Source organism: Vanacampus margaritifer, chromosome 3 (genome assembly GCF_051991255.1).
Source record: "Vanacampus margaritifer isolate UIUO_Vmar chromosome 3, RoL_Vmar_1.0, whole genome shotgun sequence".
NCBI classification, from domain to species: domain Eukaryota; kingdom Metazoa; phylum Chordata; class Actinopteri; order Syngnathiformes; family Syngnathidae; genus Vanacampus; species Vanacampus margaritifer.
The window spans coordinates 8936117-8952599 of NC_135434.1; the positions used below are offsets into that span (position 1 = coordinate 8936117).

Genomic DNA, 16483 nt, shown 5'->3' on the forward strand with positions numbered 1-16483 from the left:
AATTTTTTTCCAACCAAAATTTTTTGGGGGGGAACAGTAAAAAAAAAAAAAAGTCATTTACCACTTTCAAGTGTTGATAAATTAAGTTTCATCTGTGTTGGCACTCTCAAAACATTTGGGTTAAAAGTAAGCCAATTATGGATGCAAAATGGACCGGTCCACTTTATGGGTCAATTTGACACAAATTTCTGGGTTGTCTTGTACAAAATATTTTTTATTTTTTTTTTTTTTTGCTGACTCAACTTTATGGGTGTTTTTTTTTTTTTTTTACAAAATGGCCCAATTTTTGACCCAAGTAGAAGATCTGACCCACCTTTATGGATCGTTTTGTGCAAAATTACCTTTAAAAAAAAAAAATTGGGTCACATTGACCCCAATAGAGCATCTGACATTGACTCCCAACTGTATATGGGCTTTTTGATACAAAATGACCCTTTATTTTTGTATTTATTATTTATTTAATTATTTTGTGACACAATACACAAACAGAAAGCTGGGTGAAAGTTGCACCCAACTTTCTGGGTTGTTTTATAGAAAATGACCCCATTTCTCACCGAAAGGTGGGTCAAACTGATTCTTTTATACCGTATGACCCAATTTTTGACCCAATGTTGGGTCAAATTGAACAGAGTACAGGATCTGTCCATTTTTTTTGTTTACCCATGATTGGGTTATTTTTGACCCAACTGGTCAACTGGAGTGAGATCAACAACAGACTTTCTCCAAAGCTTGATTTCATGCATGCTCTTGAAGTTTAAAAAAATCTGATATAAAAATACAGAATTTGTTTTTACTGCTTTGGAGAAGGCTAATGAAGGGTTTCAGGGTCACTCAAAGGTTACTGTTTTACTTCATTTGGGGTTTTCTCTTGGTTTGGCTGTTCTATTTTTAATGCCGTCCGTTTATCCTTAGCAAAACTCTGGTGCCATGTTTGGTCTGTCTTTGTGTGGGCGTATGGCATTCCGACTTTTTCACTATTCTGCCAATGGGATGGAAGTTTCAACCTCTGGCTTTGGGTTCCACCCGGTTTGCAATAACTTCCTTCCCGTCAATGACATATTTATTTCTCACTCATTTGCCTTTTTTCTGACACTCTACTTTACAGAGCAGAGTGTGCTGAACCTGACAGAGACTTCCAAAGAAAAGAGGTAACCGCTCAAGATCCACTCGACTGCGCCCGCCGGGCCTTACTCAGATGTCAAAACACACTTGCGCCCCTTTTTAGGTATCACTGTTGGCCTGCAGTAAGAGATTAGCCGCGATGGCTCTGCCTGTGTGTATACAGTGTGTGTGAGACGTCATTGTTCAAACCTGTGTTTGGGGTCTGACGGGGCAGGATGTGACACACTTCCTGTTGCGAGGCCGGGGCCAGTATATGCTCTGATTGCAACCTCAAAATAACCTCAACATAAACAGCAACATCCCTGACGTGACCCTTTGACATTTTAACACTAAATGTAGAATATGAATGAGTGTGCTACATTAACATATGCTTCACTACACCCCCGCATAATTGTGTTTCATTTCCCTTTGTTCATTACTCAGTTGTGGCTCATTAGTGCCTCTAATAACCATGCATTGCTAACAGAGGAAACATTTTAGATAATCATGTTACATTGGCCATTTCATTTCTTTTTTTTTTTTCTGGAGAGCTCAGTATTGTTCATTCGGTAATTTTACTGATTTGACATGTCATCATCATTGCTCTTTTTTTTTTTTTTTTTTTTTTTCCATTTCATTTCAATGCAGTTCATCAGATAGTAGAAAGTCACCATCATTATTTCCCCTTCACAAGATTAGAATCCAGTAATAATAAACGGCTTGCTAAAACTTGCCTCATTTTTAGAACCTCATAATAACAGGCTTTTTCTTAACACACCGAATCTTCCAATGGACCAAAAAAAAAAAAACAACCCGACAACAACAGCTTGTTTTGAGTTGTGCTATACTGTATATCCATCATGCAGGGTTTTGGGTTTCCGTAAGCGGGCCCAGTCAGCAGAGGAGGAGAGCAGCAGCGCATCACTCCAACACCTCACCCTCACAGAGTTCCTTAAAGAGTATGTGTTCACCAAAGCCGCCTCACGGCCATTGCATGTGCGGCTCGACCCCTTTTAACATGGTTTCCCAACACCTTTCACTTCATTAACGACATCTGTCAGATTCGACAGTGACTTCAAAATTAAGCCACATTGATTGGTTTGACGTCACGCCGCATGTCATTTTCTTCTTTATGCTCTGCCATGAATGCCTCCCTAGTGTTGAATGGAACTAGTTTTAAGTTGCTGCTAATAGTCGACACGTTATTAATTGCATCTCTCCAAAGTCATGCTATAAATAGCATCCACTAGAGGCCATAGTGACACCCAAGCATGCCAAGCATGTTATCAAGAGTAATAGTCTGTAGAGTAGAGCACTGTGGAAGACTGTCTGGACATTCTTTCATCTCAGCATGATGCTAGAATCCCAGGTTATTAAATCTGTAGTAAAAAAAATTAACTAATATCACGAGTTTAGCATCTTGGCTTTCAAAGATGCCACTGGAGTGACTAACTGAAATGTTTACATTTGGAACAGGATTGAGGATGAGGAGTGGGACAAATACATCATTCCATCCAAGGTGGAGTCAGAGAAGTACAAAGTGAGCCGGACCTTCAGTTTCCTCAAGAGCAGGATGTCGAGCACTCGCAACAAAACCAAGGTACGTCTTTGCCACTATGGGAACTGTCCATGTATAGCGTCTCACACCCAAGATGGAACTGTAAAAGGTTTAGTGATCTATCAAATATTCAATCGTTTAATCCACTAATCGGATTAATTTTAACTCATTCACTCCCAGCCATTTTCACTGAAGCAACCCCCTTTGCTCCCGGCTGTTGTACTTGATTTTGACTGATTTTGAAGTCCAAAGAATATACTTTTCTATTGCTATAAACACATCAAAAGAAAGATTAGAGTCTATTCTTTCATTAGGGAAAAAAATATAATTGTATCTGTTTCTGTTTTGCAGTAATTAGTATAAAGCCAAGTTTCATCATTATTCACAAATCTGTTGAAAACACTGGCAAAAAGAGCTTGTTGCAACATGGCCCTGGTTGATCTCTTATACTCTGCTGCCACCTGCTGGCCATTGTTTGTAATAACTACCATTGCTTTAAAAACAAAACAATACGTATAAATACATTTATTTCGTTTTTAAATACATACATTGGGAGTGAAGGACAAAGTATTAAAAAAACGTTATTTATACGTTTTTGGGTTCCAATTGTATTACAAAACCATTTTTCCCCTGATTACTGTTTATTAACCAGTGATTGGTGTTTATTTGGTACTTCATATTCGTATAGTGATAAAAAGAAAAAGAAAGGGGGGATTGTTATGTTACAGTTCGGTCATTGTTTTCTAAAGTAAAAACAGATGTTTGCAAATGTCTTATTGTAATTAAACACAGAAGATAATAAATTTTCTTATACGAAAGGCTACAGAAACCAGTGAACAATTACTGTTCATATGCTGAAATCAGAGGGTTTGGACAATTTTAAATTAAAAAAAATAGCGGCAAACGATTACTCGATTATTAAAATAGTTGTCGATTATTTTGATAATCGGTTAATTTTGACAGCTCTAAAAGGGTTTACCATCTCTCAGACAAGCCGGGTCAGAATTCCTGTGCTGAGGAGCCATTGTCTGTCCAGGGTGCCTTCGTTTGGCGAGGGAGAAAATTCCCACTCCTCAGGTCTTAGCAACAGGACACGGAAAAAAATCTCCTCTTACATAATGCCAGAGCTCCTAGAACATCATAAGGAACCAAAACACATTCCGAGAGTCACAACATGTGTTCGAGCGCATGATGCCATGCATGCACATATACACAAGCAGTCGAGCAAACAAACATGAACTCGCAGTCTTCCTTGTAAAGTTTGATAAAAAAATAAATAAACGTTCCTCGCTCGCTCACACACGCACAAAGGAATCCCCACTAATGCTCCCCCCAAGGATAAAGCACCGCAACAGCAGAACTCGTGGACCAGAACAAAGTTAACAGAGAGGCTCATTCAAAGCCCTTGACCTCAATTAACACCACTTCATCAGGTGTATCGCAGCAGGAAGTTGTTGTTCTTCCATCGTCAACTGCAGTAAATGTCAGCTCAACGGTTCAAAGTGTTTTATTTACCAGCGTTGTTTTCAGGTTAAAGGGAAAGAGGTCAAGGACGGGAAGGACAAGAACGGAGCTGCTAATGGACATCAGTTTGCGCCTGCGTCTCCGTCTGGCCCTGCTCTCTGTGTGGCCTGCGAGAAGTCCGTTTCTGGGAAGGAGTGGCTCCAGTGCTCCAGTAAGTATTCTGCAGCGCTCTTGTTGTTTTATGTCTTGTGGTGGCTCAACTGTCAGGGTTTGTGTAAATATCCTCACACGTGCTCGCCCTTCATGTTTTGCTCCGTAAAAGCGATGAAGTCAGCTTTCTTTCTTCCCCCAGCAGAGTCAACACCGATGGGCAGTTTTGATGGCCATCTGGACGCGGCTTGTTTTGTTTGTTATCACTTCAACTATTGAATTAACGAGGACTTTGTTTTTGTCTGTAGACTGTTTCTTGAACGTCCACAAGAACTGCCGAGACTCTGTTGCACAATGCGGAAAGGTAACCGTCACGCACTCACTTTTGGTCTCCAAAAACAATGAGCAAAAGTAATTCATCATTTTAGTTTGTTCTTTGAAACGCACTTGGTATTTTGGTCCTCATCCAAAACACAGCTGTGGCCAAAAGCTTTGGCGATGACGAAAATGTTTTTTTTCACTAACTTTGCTTCTGTGAATTTCATTGCTTTTTTTGCTGTTGTTGTAATAAACAGGTCTTAAAGGGGAAGTCAACCCCCCAAAAAGTTATTGACAATAATATGTTCTATGCAGCCCCACCGAAAATATGATATTCTGGTTAATATTACGTTAGCGGAATATGAGTTAAGCGGCATTAAGCATGAAAAAAGGCCCTTACAACAGCTATTTAAAAAAATATATTAAAATAATAATAATAAAATTAGACCACAATTGGGGGAAAACTAATTTTGTTGGCCCAAAAAAATAAATAAAATAACTTTAAAAAGAAGAATAGAGAAGAAAAATATGAGTTAGGCAGCAAAATTCAGCAGCTTTTATCAATATCAGAAGGCGGCCATTTTGCCACTTGCTGTCAAGTGAAAATGACATCACAGTTGCTTAGGTCTCAGGTAACAACCAATCACAGCTCAGCTTCAGAAAACAGGTGAGCTGTGATCACTGATCTGAATATATGACCGGTTAGCCGATAGCCCATACACGCCCGTGCTAGCCGTTGAAGTCACAGGGCGGCCATCTTGCTCCTCCCATCTCGCGAGCAGAGTACTGTATAAATTATACGGTATACATACAGATTAGACATATACACCTCGTAGGCAGTTAGTCTAGGGCCTGGGTGGTCTGGACTTTATTTTCTAATGAAAGATATATTAATCATGCTAGATACATAAATGTATTGGCATCTAGTATTGCTGCAGAGCTCTGTAAAGCCACCTACCAAAAACACCCTTTCAGTGTTTACCTTCTTATTTCAGGTGCTTGAGTCTCTCCGCTTTTCCTCTCACTATCAATGCACCAATGCAACTTAACAATTTGACCTTGTAGATGTCCTTTCTGGAAACTCAAAAGTGCTGTGTGCTGCACTATGTTGCAGGTCACTGCCTTTGTCTCCCCTCCCTCTCTCTGTGCGAAATCAGAAATAAATCAGTTCCTGCCTCACAGGCAGGCGGGGAGGCAGTTAAAAAGCTTGGTGACAAAAATAATTCCTGGAATGATGTGATGTTCTGAACGGTGGTAAATAATAACAGCGGCAGTGTACACTGTCGGTTTGCTTAAAATGTTTTCTCCATGATGTTTGGTTTGTTTCATTTTTAAGGGCAGTAGACCTTCGTTGTTCATCAACTTTTTGTGAGTTAATATGACATGTTTCCTCAGAAGCTGCAGGAGAAGAATGCATTGTTGATGAAAAGCAAGACCTTGTCCCTCCCGCAGAGTGAGTCAGAAATTACAAGTCCCCACTCTCGTCTCCCGTGTCCTCCCTCTTCCTTAGTTTATTCTTTTTGGCTTTACCTGCCCGTTCTTGTTTTCCTGTTGTTGAAAGCAAATCATTTACCCCGTCTGCTTACTCACCCATGTGGAAAAAAAAGAAAAAAAGTTACATTTTAATCTGCCTCAGTGGGAGATCCTTTCTGGATTGTATTAGCACAGAGGTTGAGAGGATATTTTCACACTAAAGAATAAATTCTGATATTTATTTTTAAATACATTATACAAGTTTGAAGATCATTTCTGAGAATGTAAAAAAAAAACTTGAGAATTATGTACAACTATTTTTCATCATTTTAGTTTTGCTGATTGTTTTTTTTATTGCAAGGATTAAAACTGGGCCATGTGATGCATTTGGGCCTGAACAAGGGTTTGACCCCATCCGTCACTGTACAAGAACTTGAGTGCTTTCGTTTGCATCAGCAGTCATGCGCTCTAAAAAGAGAATTGTTGAACCAATTTAATATTATAAATTGAATTGTTGACCAACTTCAAGCGGTAACTCACGATTGAATGACGTTTTTTTTATAAGTCGAACTTGACAGCCAGCGCGTGCAGCAGGGCTTCCGGCTAGCGTTGCCTTTCTGCATTAGAGCGCTTGGTTCGAGCGCTTCATGACGACCCAGTGGGTTTTATTCCAGCCGACGGAGGATTTGTGTGTAGTTATGTGTAAGCATTAGAAAGATGATTGAACTCCATTTAATGTTTCCCACTGACAATGAATGGATTTCTTGTTTTCCTGGCGTCTCCTTCAGCTTCTGCGAAAGACAGCTCTTCCTCCTCACCCCTCGCCTCCTCATCGGTTTCCTCATCTTCCTCACTTACACCAACAACCAAAGAAAAGCGAGAAACGCTCCACCCTCTCTCCAAAAGCCTCTCCGTCACTTTAGAGAGCAGGTAGGATTATCAGATGAACAAAACAAAAACAGAGAACTTTTTTTAACTGGCATTTTTTGGACGGCATATAAAACTAAGCTAACTGGATGTTGCACGTTCCCTTTTCCGTCCTGTAGACGGCTGAGTGACACAGCAGCAATGGAGGTGGATTGCATTCCTACGGTTTACAGCTCACAGTCTGATGAGGGCGCTCCAATCGCAGCGATTCTCGACTCACCAATCACCTCACAGGGTGAGTGAGGCTGGATCAGACCCGTGTAAACCTTTTTATTGTTTACATTCTAAACGGTTTAAAAACGTGTGCAGATGACGTCGATGCTCCGCTACTAAGTGATCTGTCAGCTGACCTGCTGGGACTCGACGCAGAGTCATGGAGTCTCGCGGTCAGTCCGGATTTCTGCAGGCAGCACGACAGACGAGCCATCAAACGTCAGGATGTTATTTACGGTGAGGCTGGGCTTTACTCGTTGGGAGTCATTCGGCCAATTAATTTTCCTCATTTTTGAATTGATCACTCTACAGTCACATGAACTCATTCCAACACAAAATGTTTCAATACTTTGTCTTTTACTCCCCCAAAACGTATTTACACGTTTTGTTGTTTTTGCAAAAGCATACGTAAGGCTTTGATGCAGATTCTGACATGAAGCGGTGGCCTAAAGCAATGGTAGCGATTTAAAAAAATAAATTAAATAAAAAAGGCCAGCAGGTGGCAGCAGAGTATAAGAGATCAGCCAGGGCTATGTTGCGACAAGCTCTTTTTGTCAAGAGTTTTCGCCATGTAGGCTACGTGAATATTGATGAAACTTGCTTATATATTTGAATGCTAATTGCTGCAAAAATGGTAACAGATGCAAACATACTTTTTTCCCTGATGGAAAAAAAGAGCCTCTAATCTTTCTTTTGATAGCTTCGAATGTTTTTATAGCAATAGAACACAATATTCTGTGGGCCTTGAAAAATCTGTCAAAATTTAGTAAAACAACCGAGGCAAATTCAGTGAAAATAGCTGGGAGTGAATGGGTTAATTATAACCATAATCCACTTTGCTGCCTTCCTATAGAACTAATGCAGACCGAGCTGCACCACATCCACACTCTGACAGTCATGTCGGAAGTATTCAGACGAGGCATGCTGGAGGAGCTGCAGCTGGACTGGGATTGCGTGGCCCGGATCTTCCCGTGCTTGGATTCCTTGCTGCTGTTCCACAGGAATCTCTTTGGATCACTGCAGGATTGCAGACAAGCTTCCACCCAACCCGAGAACCAAAGAAATTACCTCATCCATCAGATTGGAGACATCCTCCTTCAGCAGGTTGGTAAAGATGGAGACATGTGTTCACCATTACAAAAATAATATAACCACCATGCACCCATAAAAGGACAATAATGTGTTGTGTGTGACCTCACCGGTCTAAACATGTCATTCTGATTATTATTACATTTGTGGAATATGAGTTATGAAGCAAAATCCAGCCGTTCATATCCATCTCAGGGGGCGGCCATTTTGCCACTTGCTGTCAACTGAAGATGACATCAATGTTGCTCAGGCAATGACCAATCACAGCTTACCTTTTTTCTGAAGCTGAGCTGTGGTTGGTTGTTACCTGAGACCTGAGCAAAAATGATGTCATATTTAGTCGACAGCAAGTGGCAAAATGGCCGCCCCCTGAGATGGGTAAAAACGGCTGGATTTTACTGCTTAACTCATATTTCACTAACGCAACATTAACCAGAATACCATATTTAGACTGGTAGGGTTTCATAAAACATATTATATTATCCCCTTTAAGTTCTCAGATGAAAATGCTGAAACGATGAAGCAAGTGTATGGAGATTTCTGCAGTCACCACATGGAAGCTGTCAGCGTCTTCAAGGAGCTTCAGCAACAGAATAAGAAACTCCAGAACTTTGTCAAAGTAGGGCCCAGTTCCATAACATTGTATGCTTTCAACATCTACGTGCTGTAAAATCATTTTTCTGCTCACAGCTGCAGAGCAATAACTCACTGGTCAGGAGACGAGGGATTCCTGAGTTTATCCTTTTGGTCACCCAGCGCATCACCAAGTACCCAGTTTTGTTGGAAAGAATATTACATTACACTCAAGGCAAGTCGGCTCCATGTACAGTGGTGACTTGAGATACGAGTGAACAGACTTACTGGAAGTTTTTCAAGATAGAAGCCATCCATCGTTCAGTTGATTTATTTATTTATTTTTCCTGTTTGACTTTCGAGCAGAAATTTAACATACTCTACTCTGCAACAAGTAGCAGATTTTGAGTGTTTAGAATTTTTTTTTTTAAAGGCTTCAAGCTGTTTATTGCCACTCCTAATTGACTGCCAAACTGAACAAAAAAGCAAAGAGAATTACCTTCAAACAACCACATCGCTTTGCCTTAGGAAAGTCTGCTCATGCAACATGCCATAGAGTAGCATTGAGGTCACAATACATAGATACACAATATGTCTACTCACAGGTCCATTTTCTTTATCCTCTACGAAGAGTGACTAATATTACTGCAGCTTACTGAGCTAACAGTTTCCATCTATATCCGCATTGCCACAGAGTCACAATTAATAATGATGTACAAACTATTTAATTCTCTATGTTATATTTAATTTTGGTATTGGCATCGTTTTTTTTCTGAAGTGCAAGAATATAGTAACAGGGGTGGTCACGGAACGAATTAAACTCATATCTCAAGGCACCACTGTAGTATATTTGCTTTCTTTAACTTTGAATTTCACAAGCAAATGAATGAATATTCATATCTGATTTTAAATGTCAATTTGAAAACGGGCATTTCATATTCCCTTTTAATCCGTTACCTTTGACAGAAGGCAGTCAAGAACACTCAGACTTGTCAAGTGCCCTGGCTCAGATCCGCGACATCATCGCAGCAGTGGACCTTACCGTAAGTAAGTACGAGAGATCTCAGGAGCTGCAGGAAGTGCTCGCACGTCTAGAGAACAAGAGCTTTGCCAAGCTCAAGAGCGGTAAAGTGATCCGCAAGCAAGATCTGCACAGCCGACACCGAGACCTGCAGCACAAGGGACTGCTTTACTGGAAAACCGCCACGGGGCGCCTAAAAGGTTTGAAGCGCTTGCATATCAGGCACAGGATGGTTTTTGTTTGGTTGTCACCCACCGGTAATCTAAATGTATATTTTTTTCTCTTCCCTCTAGATACATTGACTCTCCTGCTTACAGATGTTCTGGTGTTCCTGCAAGAGAAAGACCAACGCTTTGTATTTGCAGCCGTGGTAAGCCTCATCCAAAATCATACCTGCAACTCTCTGACTCCTTTTTTTTTTTTTTTTTTTTTTCTGGAGAGCTCAGTATTGTTCATTCGGTAATTTTACTGATTTGACATGTCATCATCCTTACTCTCTTTTTTAAATTTAAAAAAAAATATATATATATATATATATATATATATTTTTTTTTTTTTTGTGTGTGTGTATTCATTAGTTCACCTAAAACCTATTAAAAAAAATCCCATACCGTTCACTTAAACTCTCTGACTCCTTTTTTTTTTTTTTTTCTGGAGAGCGCAGTATTGTTCATTCTTTAATTTTACTGATTTGACATGTCATCATCTTTACTCTCTTTTTTAAATTTAAAAAAAAATATATATATATATATATATATATTTTTTTTTGTGTGTGTGTATTCATGAGTTCACCTAAAACCTATTAAAAAAATCCCATACCGTTCACTTAAACTCTCTGACTCCTTTTTTTTTTTTTTTTTTCTGGAGAGCTCAGTATTGTTCATTCGGTAATTTTACTGATTTGACATGTCATCATCCTTACTCTCTTTTTTAAATTTAAGAAAATATATATATATATTTTTTTGTGTGTGTGTGTATTCATTAGTTCACCTAAAACCTATTAAAAAAATCCCATACCGTTCACCTAAACTCTCTGACTCCTAACGTGTCTCTGATCTGTTGATTTTCATTTACTTTCAGGACCACAAGCCTCCTGTGATCCCGCTGCAAAAGCTCATCGTTAGAGAAGTAGCCAATGAGGAGCGAGGGATGTTTCTCATCTCTGCGTCCTCAGCCGGTCCGGAGATGTACGAAGTTCACACCACAACCAGAGAGGAGCGAAATGCTTGGATGAGACACATAAGACAAGCTGTGGAGAGGTTTGTTTTCAACTCAACTGTGTGCAATTTAGACAATATGTTTCATTTCCTCTACTAACAATTACGTTGTTTAATGCGTCATTTTGCTTTACAGTACAGTCTTTTGTGCTCGTGTACTGTATTTGTATGTGTGTGTGTTAATCATTATCTAACCTACTTAACCTTCCTGGCAGTTGTCCGGAGGAAGAGGAGGAAGAGGAGCGCATCGCCGAATCAGAAGAGGCCAAGCGAGCAGCGGAAGCGAAGGTTCAGAAAATCTCAAAGTTCCAAGGTAACATTTGAGTCGAATTTAATACTGGATGATTAAAACTGTTAGGAATTGAAGTGTTAATCACAGTTTGTTTGTTTTTTGCAGAGACATTGCTAAGTCAGGACCAGCGCATCTGCAACAGCTTGGAGGAGAAGTTACAGTTATACGCTGAGCTCACAGAGTTAACGCTGCGCTCTCCAGAAGCCATACCACATCGCCGCCTGCTGGTACAGTCAGACAGTGACAGTGAGTCCTCAAGACAGGCCTCAGCACTGCTCACAGCTGCACTCAGAGAAGGTGAGACAACTGATGAGAAAAATGGTTAAAAAAATTTTTTTGAAATGCTCCTTTTTAATGAAGATAGTTATGTGACAAACACTCAACTACAGTTGAAATTTAAAACAATCGTCCGCAAGTAGTTGTAATTTGTATCTACCTGCCATCATATGTTTGTACTATGTTTACATTTTTGTGCCGACAGACATAATAGTCCTGTTTCAGGCCACTGCAGGCAAAACGGGGGGATTGGTCGTGAGACAATGTGGGGGGGGGGGATTGGATGGACAAATGTGACAGCTTTTAATTGCCGTGGATATGGAGGACCAGAACTGCCAAAAATAAATAAATGACTAAGTAAATAAATGACTAAAAGTAAAATAAAAAATGGATATAAAAAATATAATTCAAAAATTTAATCCAAAAATAGAAATAAAAACCCAACATATATATACACACATAAATAAGAGTAAAATAAATAAATTAAAAAAATCAAATAAATACAAAAATAAATTTGAGTGAGCGGCCCGGTGAACAAGGAAGCCTCGCCAGCTTGCATAGAGAGCACCAACTGTCCACTGTCACCTCGACTTGTTGTCAAGCAACTCAAGTCGTAAGTCGTGCTGACAGTGGACAAGAGAGTCGTCCGTCGCTGGAGCTCTCCAATGCAAGCCCGCGAGACTTCCTTGTTTGCCGGGGCCGCTCACTCGACCAGTGAAAGGCAATTTGCAACGACGGAGTCCAACCCAAGACACCGCTTAGGACCGCCCCTTTCATTTGAATAATATTTCGTCCTGGCAGAGCGTCTGCAGCATGAAATAAAGAAATGTGAGTGCGGAGCGTTTTTATTTATTGATTGATATTTAATTATATTGCTATATTTGTTTTTGTGTTTATTTCAACATTTATTTTTACATTTATTTTGGATTTTTTTAATCTCGTTTTTATTTATTTTTTTACTTTTATTTGTTTATTTATGTATCGATATTTATATATTTTGTTGTTTTTATTTAGATTTTTTTCATAATAAATTTTTTTATTATAATTTTATATATGTATGTGTTTGTTTTCACTTTTAGTCATTTATTTATTTATTTATTTAGTCATTTATTTATTTAGAATTTTTTTCAGTTTTGGTCCTCTATACGTGGAAGCTACAGCCAGAAATGTATTTTGTCCAAAAATGTGATGCAGATTAGAAAACCTAGTCTGCTGTAGTAAAATGGGGTGAACGCAACAAAAACATGCGCAACAGGATGTACCACAACTTTACTCGTCCATCTCTTGAGCCAGGCCAAGTCAGTGAAGCTTCATTGTACTCTGATTTTTATGACTTGCGTCCCGTGTAGCGGAGAACCTGATCAGCATTCTGCAAGTTCACGATGGCCTCCCTGTACAAATTGCCAACTCTCCGATCCGGGGGCCCGAGTGCTGCAACTACAACAGCCACGGCAGCAGCATCCAAGAGTCTCCCTCGGAACGTAAGCCAGCCTCACTCGTATGCAATTTTCTTTTCTTTATTTCTTCTTCTTTTTTTTCTGGAGAGCTATTGTTCATTCGGTAATTTTACCGATTTGACATGTCATCATCATTGCTCTCTTTTTTTTTTTTTCGTATGCAATTTTCTAATGCAAGGCAGGCAACGAGCAGTCCGTGTTATTGTCGTGTCTCTTGTTTTCGCAGCGGATTACCTGAGCACGCTCAGTATGAGCTCTACTTCTCTTGGGTCGGACAGTGACGGGACGGGGATGGATGGAGTCTTGTGGAGCGCTGCTTCTGAACCAAAGAAAGGCGACACCAAAGAAACACTGTTCAAGGTTTGGCTATTGTAGTTCTCAATTGGAATTGTTGTTTTTTTTTTTGAAAATGAATATTGATGATATAATGAATACTCTTCTGTAGGTGGCAGAGAGTGTGCAGAGTCTGACTCAGCTTCTTTATAGTCTGCAGGTGAGTAAGGACACAAATGCATGGATGCAATCGGCATCTTTTATTTTCCTTTTACCTTGTTCTGGTCTTCAACATTTCATTACAATGAAATCTGGACAGTATATGAGCCGAGCCTATTCATTTTTGTGGAACTTTTTTGCATATAAGCCTTGGTTTATAAGATGCACATATTAGGCATATAAATCCGAGAGAACACAAAAACTGCCAAACTGAATCTTGGAAATAAAAAACATGGAAACAGTATGTTAGTGCTGCAACAAAATGCACGCCAAAAGAATAAGGTCCAGAATGTCCATTTAGAGCTCATGTGCAGTGGTTCGATTTCCATTTTCAATGGCTTCTTTGAAATTGAATCTTAATCCCGTGAACAGTTGCACTTCAACATGGAGCTCATCGGAAAAATGGAAACACGATTGCGGTAAATTGAAGGAGAAGAAAAGATGGAAAACCTGGGATTATCAAAATCCTCAAATAGGCCACACCATTGTTTAACTGCAAGGGTTTAAGATGGGGACAAAAAGTTGTGGCTTATTTGATGTGGATTTAAATAATTGACTTATATATATATATATATATATATATATTTATTTATTTATTTTTTTACAAGCAGTAGTTGATCATGAATAATAAGTGAGTTGTCATCTTTGCCGTTTGCAGGCTGCTGTGACTCTTCAGGACAGCTGTCTCGAGATCCAGAAAATTCTCCTTCAGGAAGGAGATAAATCTCAGATCAAGACCCTCGCCTCCCTCCAAAACTGCTTGGTATGCCTCGAGTAAATGTTTTCGTTATGTCCGAGTTGTGAACAGTTAACAGTGGATCTGCTGTGTTGCAGGAGCAGGAGAGGCAAATGGGCATTGATAAGAAGAAAGAGGACGTTGAAAAGAAGGGTTTAGAGAGGAAGAGGGAGGAAGTGGATGAGGTGCAGAAACTCCATGTGAAACTGAAGCAAGACCAGCAGCGCTGGGACAAGGAGTGTGTGGCCAGGGACAAACAACAGGTTGGTCTCGCTCCTCCGTAGACCCCCAGTGATGGAGGTCACGCTAATCGGTTGAATCCAGGCAAATGGACTTGTTTTGTTGGTGAACGATGTTTCACCTTAATCCAAAAGGCTTCTTCAGTTATTGATTTTAGGAGTGGAGTCTCCCCATTCTTTGAGTACATTTGAGGGGCTTACATCATGTACAGCACTCCGGTTCCCATCATTGGCACAGATGCGTGGTGTCATTTGAAGAAAGATTTTCTGAGAGTAGAGGCTAAAGGCCAATAAATAATATAATTAAGTACTATTTCATTTTTTTTAAATTGAAGTATTTTGCAACATACAGGGTGACAAAAAACGGGAACTTTTTAACAATCCAATAAAATCAAGAGTGATCGAAGAAAAATATTTTATTCATAGTCATTGAAACCTTAAAATGTGCCATTTAAGAAACAATGTTGGAATTTTCCTTTTATTTTTACCAATTATGTCCTGTAGATGGCATCCTCCTGTACGAATCCATTGAAATCTGCTGTTGAGATTCATCTCAGAACATCTCAACTGGGATTCCGTCATTATTTTAATTGCAAATGGCATGTTTTAAGGTTTCAATTACTATGAATAAAATATTTTTTCTTCCATCACTCTTGGTTTTATTGGATTGTTAAAAAGTTCCCAATTTTTGTGCCATCCCGTATTTATTCATTTTACATGTATTTTTATTCATTTATCTCACTCATTATTGTAAATAGATTTTTTTAAATATTTTTTTATTATTCATTCCATGGTTCCCACAAGTTCACAAAAAACAAATATTTCAGAAACAGAGAAGGCTTAAAATCCACTTCTACATATACATTTTAATAATTAAAAAATAATAATTTAAATAATTGGTTAATTATTTACTGCATGTATTTATTACTGATTAAAATACATTATAAATGACAATGAATTGTTTTTTTTATTATTAGTAAAATTAAGTATTTACTTACAATCTTAGCATTTAAAAAATTACTCTGACACAATTTTTTTGGTGCCTCATCTATACATAATTTATAATTATTTCATTTTTTTAATCAACTGTGGCTCACAAGTTTAGCCACCTCAGGTGTTTATCAACCTTTATTGAGCCAAAGCACCCATTTTGTATTCGAATGCAATTTAATTTAATTTCATTTTCATTTGTTCATTTATTTCAGGCAGCAATCAACATCAACAATATATCAATTTTGCCAGACAATACTCAACTAAACCTAGCCTGAAAAGGAGTGGGAGGATTAAAAACTTAAGTCCCGCCCCCAATCTCAAACTTTGAAAACAAAACAAATTTAACTACTTTCCTGCAAGCTTGCTGTAACCAACAGCGGTTTTCATGAAGACAATTTTTTCTTTTTTTTTTAAATGAAGGCACATTTAATTCTTCTGCCTGTCACTATACATTGCTTGCATTGATAGATGAACAAATATATATTTTCAAATAATACATAGTGATTTTCAGACAAACTGAATCGGTCAATTGTGTGCAGACTGAGCAGGAAAGTGCACTGGAGCAGCGTGAGCGGAATTGCATCCTGGAGGCAGAACGGCTGCGTTGCGAGCGGGAGGAGCTGGAAACTCAGCTGCTGGAGTATCGTAACAGTCTGGACAGACTGCGGGAGGGCCAGAAGAACGTCGACAGGGAGAAGGAGCAGCTGGAAGCCCAGCAGAGGCTCCTCCAGAGCTGGAGACACAACCGGCAGAGCAGTCTGCCCGTTACCATCCCGCTGGATGGATACGAGGTGGGAAAAAGAGGGGAGGGACCACTTGGGTCGCTCGTTAGCATTAGCATTATTGGTAACATGGGAAAAAAATCCAGGTAGAAAATCAAGTGACATGTACTTT

At 39.2% G+C, this 16483-nt stretch overlaps 1 protein-coding gene across 1 annotated transcript in view; it reads left to right on the forward strand.

Moving 5' to 3' along the window:
- The window catches only part of LOC144048676 (rho guanine nucleotide exchange factor 28-like), a 51768-nt gene that overhangs the window by 32431 nt on the left and 2854 nt on the right, over positions 1-16483 (forward strand). The window contains 22 exon segments of the mRNA XM_077560898.1: positions 1106-1148; positions 2578-2701; positions 4190-4334; positions 4582-4637; positions 5987-6044; positions 6853-6994; positions 7111-7226; positions 7301-7441; positions 8058-8308; positions 8787-8912; positions 8984-9101; positions 9833-10087; positions 10181-10257; positions 10968-11146; positions 11320-11417; positions 11502-11693; positions 13022-13153; positions 13356-13489; positions 13575-13622; positions 14280-14384; positions 14456-14620; positions 16129-16380. Coding sequence (XP_077417024.1) covers positions 1106-1148; positions 2578-2701; positions 4190-4334; positions 4582-4637; positions 5987-6044; positions 6853-6994; positions 7111-7226; positions 7301-7441; positions 8058-8308; positions 8787-8912; positions 8984-9101; positions 9833-10087; positions 10181-10257; positions 10968-11146; positions 11320-11417; positions 11502-11693; positions 13022-13153; positions 13356-13489; positions 13575-13622; positions 14280-14384; positions 14456-14620; positions 16129-16380 — 2957 coding nt within the window.